The sequence below is a fragment of the Oncorhynchus mykiss genome, chromosome 24 (genome assembly GCF_013265735.2).
Source record: "Oncorhynchus mykiss isolate Arlee chromosome 24, USDA_OmykA_1.1, whole genome shotgun sequence".
Taxonomy (NCBI): Eukaryota; Metazoa; Chordata; class Actinopteri; order Salmoniformes; family Salmonidae; genus Oncorhynchus; species Oncorhynchus mykiss.
The window spans coordinates 33,596,753-33,607,418 of NC_048588.1; the positions used below are offsets into that span (position 1 = coordinate 33,596,753).

General features: G+C 50.4%; 1 protein-coding gene across 1 annotated transcript; it reads left to right on the forward strand.

Annotated features, from left to right (window-relative positions):
• Window positions 1–606: 606 nt before the first annotated feature.
• On the forward strand, window positions 607–10,096 carry tyr (tyrosinase). The gene is given in 7 exon segments (NM_001124222.1): window positions 607–1,648; window positions 3,733–3,949; window positions 4,101–4,248; window positions 6,989–7,170; window positions 7,943–8,088; window positions 8,090–8,674; window positions 9,245–10,096. Coding segments are annotated over 6 exon segments (1,542 nt in total). The 5' UTR covers window positions 607–814; the 3' UTR covers window positions 8,105–8,674; window positions 9,245–10,096.
• The last annotated feature ends 570 nt before the right edge of the window (window positions 10,097–10,666 follow it).

The following is a 10,666-nucleotide window of genomic DNA, read 5'->3' on the forward strand; positions in this document are numbered from 1 at the left end:
GCTGCACGGCGGTCTCAGGGGAGCTGCACGGCGGTCTCAGGGGAGCTGCACGGCGGTCTCAGGGGAGCTGCACGGCGGTCTCAGGGGAGCTGCACGGCGGTCTCAGGGGAGCTGCACGGCGGTCTCAGGGCTACTGCGCACCAACACACTTGCTCAGTTTCGAGGGAACATTGTGTCACTGTGTTTGTAACATGGTTGACCCGAAGACCTATAAGGTGCCTTGACCATTGAGCACTAAGTAATTTCCAAATAGTTTATTAATTATTTATTCTAACAGTAGCCGACAATAGGCTACTCTGTTCCTGTTTTGAGCATTCCACTGGGATAGGTGTAAATCTTCTCCTGTGTCCTTTTCCCTCTCTAGATAATGTCCTAAAACAGCAGACATTAGCATGAGGTTATGGTACAGGAGCTTGTCTGTTCCACGCTGTGAGATGGGCTATTATGTGAGAGTTCCTCACAAGTTGGAACCACTCCACTCTCTCACCCCAGATCATGCACACACATTCCAGGCCGGCAAGGCCTGGGGGAAGAGGGATGTGGTCAGCTGGTCTCGAGACAGAATGAGGCTGAACTATATTATCCCAAGCATGTGATGGTATGGGGAGGGAAGCAGAGGGGAGAGAGAGGGTGTGGGCAAGTGGAAGTTACATTGTGAGTTAACATGATTCTTTCTTTCCCCCGGACTCTGCGTTACAGACTTATACCGGCTGGACCTGCTGTGTGACTACAGCCGGCTGCACTCGCTTCTTCGCCGTGCGCTTTGGTTAGTCTGGCTGTGTAGTGAGCTCTTGGGTGTGGTAGTTGATCAGTCATGGTTCTTCTGGGTGTGTTGGGTAGCCTGCTCCAGATGCTGTTCCTGCGGTCGTGTGTGGGCCAGTTCCCCCGGCCTTGCGCCAACACAGAGGCGCTGCGTACCAAGCAGTGCTGCCCGGTGTGGGAGGGGGACGGGTCGGCCTGTGGAGCCACGTCAGGCCGAGGGTTCTGTCAGGACGTGACGGTATCGGAAGAGCCCCACGGGCCACAGTACCCACACACTGGGATAGACGACCGAGAACGGTGGCCGCTGGCCTTCTACAACCGCACATGCCAGTGTGCAGGTAACTACGGGGGTTTTGACTGTGGAGAGTGCAGGTTCGGCTACTTCGGCCCCGGCTGTGCCGAGCAGCGGGAGTCTGTGAGGAGGAACTTCCTCTCGCTGTCGGTGGCGGAACAACAGCGGTTCATCGCCTACCTGAACTTGGCCAAGAACACCGTCACCGCTGACTACGTCATTGTCACAGGAACTCGCGCTGAGATGGGTACAAATGGAGAGAACCCAATGTTTTCAGACGTGAGTGTATACGACCTGTTTGTGTGGATGCACTACTACGTGTCCAGGGACACACTTCTTGGGGGACCAGGAAATGTTTGGCCGGACATAGACTTTGCACACGAGTCTGCGGCGTTCCTGCCATGGCACCGAGTGTATCTGCTGCACTGGGAGCACGAGATCAGGAAGATGACGGGGGATTTTAACTTCACTATCCCATACTGGGACTGGCGAGATGCAACAGACTGTACGGTGTGCACGGACAACCTGATGGGTGGGCGGAGCCCGCTGAACCCCAACCTCATCAGCCCAGGCTCTGTGTTCTCTTCATGGAAGGTAAACAAACACATGTGACACAGGTAGAGTGATGTGAACAGTAGTGTGTGTGTGTGTGTGTGTGTGTGTGTGTGTGTGTGTGTGTGTGTGTGTGTGTGTGTGTGTGTGTGTGTGTGTGTGTGTGCGTGTGCGTGTGTGCGTGCGTGCATACGTGCGTGCGTGCGTGTGTGTGTGTGTGCACCATGTGACATCACTGAATCATGAGCCAAGAGTCTGGAGCTGTTATACACATTGATCACAGTGATGACTACTCCTAACTAGGGCCAATCCCTGGGCCCGAGCCCACCAACATTACAATATGAGGTCACATTCTAAACCGCTCATCTAGACAAGTGCCTGAGATAGCAAATAATACCTCTCAACCAAAGCCTCCTTCCTATGTGATTTGAGACCCAGCCTGAGAGAGTTCTGCTTAATTCAGAGCAGAGGAATGACAGGGGAAACAGAGACTGGAGAGGGACTATTGTTCAGCAGTCCGTGTCTGTAGTCTGTGTATAGTCAGTGTATAGTCTGTCTATAGTCAGTGTATAGTCAGTGTATAGTCTGTCTATGGTCTGTGTATAGTCAGTGTATAGTCTGTCTATAGTCTGTCTATAGTCTGTTTATAGTCTGTTTATAGTCTGTCTATAGTCTGTCTATAGTCTGTCTATAGTCTGTCTATAGTCAGTGTATAGTCAGTGTATAGTCTGTCTATAGTCTGTTTATAGTCAGTCTATAGTCTGTCTATAGTCAGTGTATAGTCAGTGTATAGTCAGTCTATAGTCTGTCTATAGTCTGTCTATAGTCTGTCTATAGTCAGTCTATAGTCTGTCTATAGTCTGTCTATAGTCTGTCTATAGTCAGTCTATAGTCTGTCTATAGTCTGTTTATAGTCAGTCTATAGTCTGTCTATAGTCTGTTTATAGTCAGTCTATAGTCTGTCTATAGTCTGTTTATAGTCTGTGTATAGTCAGTGTATAGTCTGTCTATAGTCAGTGTATAGTCAGTGTATAGTCTGTCTATAGTCTGTTTATAGTCAGTCTATAGTCTGTTTATAGTCTGTGTATAGTCTGTCTATAGTCTGTTGATAGTCTGTTTATAGTCTGTCTATAGTCTGTCTATAGTCTGTTTATGGTCTGTCTATAGTCTGTTTATAGTCTGTCTATAGTCTGTTTATAGTCTGTTTATAGTCTGTCTATAGTCTCTCTATAGTCTGTCTATAGTCTGTCCATAGTCTGTGTACAGTCTGTGTACAGTCTGTGTATAGTGGGGGATCTCTGACACAGCTAATGTTGTGTGACTTGTTCAGACACATGGTTAATTTAACACAGCAGATGTACAGGTAATGGAGTGGGTTATTTTATCACAACCAGAGAGCAGAGAGAGAGAACGAGAGAGTGTGATAAAGAGAGAGAGAGAGAGAACGAGAGAGTGTGATAAAGAGAGAGAGAGAGAGAGAGAGAGAGAGTTGTCGGCTCCATGTAGTAACCTAGAGAGAGAGAGAGAGAGAGAGTTATCTGCTCTATGTAGTAACCTAGAGAGAGAGATTGAGAGAGAGAGAGAGAAAGAGAGAGAGACTGAGTGTATGTGTGCATGCCTGTGAGTACCTGTGTGTGCCCGTGTGTACCTGTGTGTACCTGTGTGTACCTCTGTGTACCTGTGTGTACCTGTGTGTACCTGTCAGTACCTGTGTGTACCTTTGAGTACCTGTGTGTACCTGTGTGTACCTGTGTGTACCTGTGAGTACCTGTGTGTACCTGTGTGTACCTGTGTGTACCTGTGAGTACCCGTGTGTACCTGTCAGTACCTGTGTGTACCTGTGAGTACCCGTGTGTACCTGTGAGTACCTGTGAGTACCTGTGAGTACCTGTGTGTACCTGTGTGTACCTGTGTGTACCTGTGAGTACCTGTGTGTACCTGTGCAGTAGAGTATGCATCCAGACATAGAAGAGTACAACAGCAGATGTGTATACTGTATGTGTGTTTGTGCTGTATTGTAACATGGCGTTGTGTGTGTGTGTGTGTGTGTGTGTGTGTGTGTGTGTGTGTGTGTGTGTGTGTGTGTGTGTGTGTGTGTGTGTGTGTGTGTGTACCTACCTGTGCAGGTGATCTGTACCCAGCCAGAGGAGTACAACAGCAGAGCAGCACTGTGTCCCGGGACAGGGGAGGGGCCTCTGCTGCGCAACCCTGGTAACCACGACCCTAACCGTGTGAGGCATCTGCCCACCTCGGCCGACGTGGACTTCGTGGTGGGTATAGAGACTTACGAGACGGGAGCCATGGACCGCCAAGCCAACATGAGCTTCAGGAACTCGCTGGAGGGTAGGGAGACACTCAGACATAGGCCGCCATTTTGACTTCTATACAGTTAAAACCCTATATTTTCAGTGGGATCTTCTCCTTAAGTGATGTGTATGATAAGGTGGTGCTTATTTGTGCAAGTAAACATGTGTGTGTGTGTGTGTGTGTTTAGGTTTTGCGAGTCCTGAGACGGGGATGGCTATAACAGGACAGAGTACGATGCACAACGCCCTCCACGTCTTCATGAACGGAACCATGAGCTCAGTACAGGGCTCAGCCAATGATCCCATCTTCCTCCTGCACCACACCTTCATAGACAGGTGACAACACGCACACGCACGCACACACACACACACACACACACACACAACATATACATGCACACACACTCCCTCGTCAACATGTGTGTCTGCTTCTACACAAACCCATTAGCAAGCCCACGTTGACAAACCCGAGCTAAAGCAAGCCCACATTGACAAACACAAACTAAATTGGCTTCCAATTTATAAGCGTACATAATTACATCAATTGCATTTCTAAAGGCTAAAGTAATTTGTTCCCCTCAACATATAATTAGAAAAAGAGAGAGAGAGGGAGGGAGAGAGCGAGAGAGAGGGTTACATAGATACTATAGAGAGGGAGGGAGAGAGAGAAAGAGAGAGGGAGAGGGAGAGAGAGAGAGAGAGAGAGAGAGGGTTACATAAATACTGTAGAGAGAGGGAGAGGGAGAGGGAGAGCGAGAGAGAGAGAGAGAGAGAGAGAGAAACAGAGGAGAGAGAGAGAGAGAGAGAGAGAGAGATGACTGCACATAACTTTGCCTATTTTTCACATCCTGGGAAGTGGCTGTGTAAATGCCCAAACCATTTGTCAATTTTATCTCTCTATTTTGTCTTTCTTTTTTATCTCTCCATCTAAGAGAGAAGTCCCCCTAAAGAGGGAAGAATAGAATAGATAGATCTTAACAGGGCCATTCAAAAAAACACTACTCTGCCACTGTATAACAATAACAATAATACAAGCAGCCAGTAACTGTTGTCAACTAAAACAAATATTCTCCCCTTCACCCTCTCATCCCTCCCGTCCTATCCCCCCTCCCCCCTCCCCTTCACCCTCTCATCCCTCCCGTCCTATCCCCCCTCCCCTCTCCCCTTCACCCTCTCATCCCTCCGGTCCTATCCCCCCTCCCCTCTCCCCTTCACCCTCTCATCCCTCCCGTCCTATCCCCCCTCCCCTCTCCCCTTCACCCTCTCATCCCTCCCGTCCTATCCCCCCTCCCCTCTCCCCTTCACCCTCTCATCCCTCCGGTCCTATCCCCCCTCCCCTCTCCCCTTCACCCTCTCATCCGTCCCGTCCTATCCCCCCTCCCCCCTCCCCTTCACCCTCTCATCCCTCCCGTCCTATCCCCCCTCCCTCTCCCCTTCACCCTCTCATCCCTCCCGTCCTATCCCCCCTCCCCTCTCCCCTTCACCCTCTCATCCCTCCCGTCCTATCCCCCCTCCCCTCTCCCCTTCACCCTCTCATCCCTCCGGTCCTATCCCCCCTCCCCTCTCCCCTTCACCCTCTCATCCGTCCCGTCCTATCCCCCCTCCCCCCTCCCCTTCACCCTCTCATCCCTCCCGTCCTATCCCCCCTCCCTCTCCCCTTCACCGTCTCATCCCTCCCGTCCTATCCCCCCTCCCTCTCCTCTTCACCCTCTCATCCCTCCCGTCCTATCCCCCCTCCCCCCTCCCCTTCACCCTCTCATCCCTCCCGTCCTATCCCCCCTCCCGGCCTTCACCCTCTCATCCCTCCCGTCCTATCCCCCCTCCCCCCTCCCCTTCACCCTCTCATCCCTCCCGTCCTATCCCCCCTCCCCTCTCCCCTTCACCCTCTCATCCCTCCCGTCCTATCCCCCTCCCCCCTCCCCTTCACCCTCTCATTCCTCCCGTCCTATCCCCCCTCCCTCTCCCCTTCACCCTCTCATCCCTCCCGTCCTATCCCCCCTCCCTCTCCCCTTCACCCTCTCATCCCTCCCGTCCTATCCCCCCTCCCTCTCCCCTTCACCCTCTCATCCCTCCCGTCCTATCCCCCCTCCCTCTCCCCTTCACCCTCTCATCCCTCCCGTCCTATCCCCCCTCCCCCCTCCCCCCTCCCCTTCATCCTCTCATCCCTCCCGTCCTATCCCCCCTCCCCCCTCCCCTTCACCCTCTCATCCCTCCCGTCCTATCCCCCCTCCCCCCTCCCCTTCACCCTCTCATCCCTCCCGTCCTATCCCCCCTCCCTCTCCCCTTCACCCTCTCATCCCTCCCGTCCTATCCCCCCTCCCACTCCCCTTCACCCTCTCATCCCTGTCGTCCTATCCCCCCTCCCTCTCCCCTTCACCCTCTCATCCCTCCCGTCCTATCCCCCCTCCCTCTCCCCTTCACCCTCTCATCCCTCCCGTCCTATCCCCCCTCCCTCTCCCCTTCACCCTCTCATCCCTCCCGTCCTATCCCCCCTCCCCTCTCCTCTTCACCCTCTCATCCCTCCCGTCCTATCCCCCCTCCCCCCTCCTCTTCACCCTCTCATCCCTCCCGTCCTATCACCCCTCCCCTCTCCTCTTCCCCCTCTCATCCCTCCTGTTCTATCCCCTCTCCCCTCTTCCTATCCCCCTCCCCTCTTCCTATCCCCCTCCCCTCTCCTATCCCTCCTCCCCTCTTCCTATCCCTCCTCCCCTCTCCTATCCCTCCTCCCCTCTTCCTATCCGCCCCTCCCCTCTTCCTATCCCTCCTCCCCTCTTCCTATACCCCCTCCCCTCTCCTTGCCTTCCTCCCCTCTCCTATCCCTTCCTCCCCTCTTCCTATCCCCCCACCCCTCTTCCTATCCCTCCTCCCCTCTCCTATCCCCTATCCTATCCCTCCTCCCCTCTCCTATCCCTCCTCCCCTCTCCTATCCCCCCTCCCCTCTCCTATCCCTCCTCCCCTCTTCCTATCCCTCCTCCCCTCTCCTATCCCCCCTCCCCTCTTCCTATCCCTCCTCCCCTCTCCTATCCCTCCTCCCCTCTCCTATCCCCCCTCCCCTCTTCCTCTCCTCCCCTCTCAGTATCTATGAACAGTGGTTGAGGAGACACACGCCGCCTCGCTCCCGCTACCCAACAGCCAACGCTCCGATTGGTCACAACGATGGTTACTACATGGTTCCCTTCCTGCCACTCTACCGCAACGGTGACTACTTCCTGGGCAACAAGGTCCTGGGTTACGAATACTCCTACCTGCTTGACCCAGGTCAGTACCCTGACACACACAAACCTAGCCAAATACTTGCTGGACCCAGACCAGTTACCCTAAACCCAGTCCCCAGGCTATTGCACACAGAAATGCCCCTGCCCATAACACCACCCTCCCCCTCCCCTCTCTCTCTCCCTCTCTCTCTCTCTCTCTCTCTCTCTCTCACATTCTCTGTATCTCTCTCTCTCTCTCTCTCTTTCTATCTCTCTCTCTCGCGCTCTCTCGCACTATGTATCTCTCTCTCTCTCTCGCTCTCTCACATTCTCTGTATCTCTCTCTCTCTCTCTCTCTCTCTCTCGCACTATGTATCTCTCTCTCTCTCTCACTCTCTTGCTCTCTCTCCTCACGCTCTCTCTCACATTATCTGTATCTCTCTCTCACTCTCTCTCTCACTATGTATCTCTCTCTCTCTCTCTCTCTCTCTCTCTCTCTCTCTCTCTCTCTCTCACACTATGTATCTCTCTCTCTCTCTCTCTCACTCTCTTGCTCTCTCTCCCTCACTCTCTCTCTCGCTCTCTCTCACATTCTCTGTATCTCTCTCTCTCTCTCTCTCTCTCTCTCTCTCTCACTATGTATCTCTCTCTCTCTCGCTCTCTCTCACATTCTCTGTATCTCTCTCTCTCTCTCTCTCTGTCTCTCTCGCGCTCTCTCGCACTATTTATCTCTCTCTCTCTCGCATTCTGTATCTCTCTCTCTCTCTCTCTCTCTCTCTCACATTCTCTGTATCTCTCTCTCTCTCTCTCTCTCTCTCTCTCTCTCTCTCTCTCAGGAACGAGGTTTGTCCAGGAGTTCCTGACTCCCTACATGCAGGAGGCTCAGCTGATCTGGCAGTGGCTCCTGGGAGCAGGACTCATCGGGGCCATCCTGGCAGGAATTGTCATGACGACCGGGGCCCTGTTTGTCAGGAGGCGGAGCCAGAACAGGAAGATGAAGTCGACTTCATCCTTCGGGGAGAGACAACCCCTCTTACATAGCAGCTCAGAGGAAGGATCAGGGACCTCCTACCAGACCACACTGTAATACACACACACACACAAACACACAAAGACACACACACAAACACAAACACACACACACTAAGACACAAACACACAACGACACACACACACTAAGACACACACACTAAGACACACACACACACACACACACACACACACACATACACACACACACACACACACACACACAAACACACAACGACACACACACACTAAGACACACACACTCACACACACACACACACACACACACACACACACACACACACACACACACACACACACACACACACACACACACACACACACACACACCAGAGACATTTCATTCCAATATGCCTCGTTCTGCTGCTCTTGATCTGGGGGTTAATCTGACACATATCAAACAGTAGGGAGACGTTCAGTGACAAACATGAAATGACCAATCATATTAAAGTCCAACTGCAGTCCAGTCCTGAGTCCCGTTCAGGACCACAACACTACAGTCAAACTGTATGGGACATGTATTTGGGTCTGTTAGTGTTGGTTTTGTTTCCACTCAGTCCAGTCCTGAGTCCCGTTCAGGACCACAACACTACAGTCAAACTGTATGGGACAGGTATTTGGGTCTGTTAGTGTTGGTTTTGTTTCCACTCAGTCCAGTCCTGAGTCCCGTTCAGGACCACAACACTACAGTCAAACTGTATGGGACAGGTATTTGGGTCTGTTAGTGTTGGTTTTGTTTCCACTCAGTGCTGTCCTGAGTCCCGTTCAGGACCACAACACTACAGTCAAACTGTATGGGACAGGTATTTGGGTCTGTTAGTGTTGGTTTTGTTTCCACTCAGTCCAGTCCTGAGTCCCGTTCAGGACCACAACACTACAGTCAAACTGTATGGGACAGGTATTTGGGTCTGTTAGTGTTGGTTTTGTTTCCACTCAGTCCAGTCCTGAGTCCCGTTCAGGACCACAACACTACAGTCAAACTGTATGGGACATGTATTTGGGTCTGTTAGTGTTGGTTTTGTTTCCACTCAGTCCAGTCCTGAGTCCCGTTCAGGACCACAACACTACAGTCAAACTGTATGGGACAGGTATTTGGGTCTGTTAGTGTTGGTTTTGTTTCCACTCAGTCCAGTCCTGAGTCCCGTTCAGGACCACAACACTACAGTCAAACTGTATGGGACAGGTATTTGGGTCTGTTAGTGTTGGTTTTGTTTCCACTCAGTCCAGTCCTGAGTCCCGTTCAGGACCACAACACTACAGTCAAACTGTATGGGACAGGTATTTGGGTCTGTTAGTGTTGGTTTTGTTTCCACTCAGTGCTGTCTATGGGTCCCTGTCCCCATTCCCTCCCCTATTCCCCCCGTCCTTCCCCTCTCCCCACTGCCATGGAGATGCTGGTGCTATGGGGATGTTGTACTGTGTACTGTTAATACTGTGTACGGTATGATGATGTATACTGTTGATACTGTGTACTGTATTATACTGTGTACTGTTGATACTGTATACTGTATTATACTGTGTACTGTTGATACTGTTTACTGTATTATACTGTGTACTGTTGATACTGTGTACTGTGTTATACTGTGTACTGCATTATACTGTGTACTGTTAATACTGTGTACTGTTGATACTGTATACTGTATTATACTGTGTACTGTTGATACTGTGTACTGTATTATACTGTGTACTGTTGATACTGTGTACTGTATTATACTGTGTACTTTAATACTGTGCACTGTATTATACTGTGTACTGTACTTTACTGTGTACTTTAATACTGTGTACTGTTGATACTGTGTACTGTAGATACTGTGTACTGTATTATACTGTGTGTACTGTTGATACTGTGTACTGTGTGATAACTATGCCACTATGAGAACCAGAGGGCAAATGAATAATATACATTTAATTTGAATATGGTGCATTAAATCCATCTTGATTCAATGTGTGTGTCCAGGATAGTTGTGGCTTGACTGGCTGTGGAAAGACAAGTTGGCAGAAATAGACAGTGGACACATAGTAACCATGTAGTAACCATGTAGTAACCGTGTAGTGATAATTTAGTAATCATGTAGTAACCATGTAGTAACCACATAGTAACCATGTAGTAATCATGTAGTAATCACGCAGTAACCATGTAGTAATCATGTAGTACCCATGTAGTAACCATGTAGTAACCATGTAGTAACCATGTAGTTAACATGTAGTAATCATGTAGTACCCATGTAGTAACCATGTAGTAACCACGTAGTAATCATGTAGTACCCATGTAGTAACCATGTAGTAACCATGTAGTTAACATGTAGTAACCGTGTAGTAACCATGTAGTAACCATGTAGTAACCACGTAGTAACCATGTAGTAATCATGTAGTACCCATGTAGTAACCATGTAGTAACCATGTAGTTAACATGTAGTAACCGTGTAGTAATCATGTAGTAATCACGCAGTAACCATGTAGTAACCATGTAGTTAACATGTAGTAACCGTGTAGTAACCATGTAGTAACCA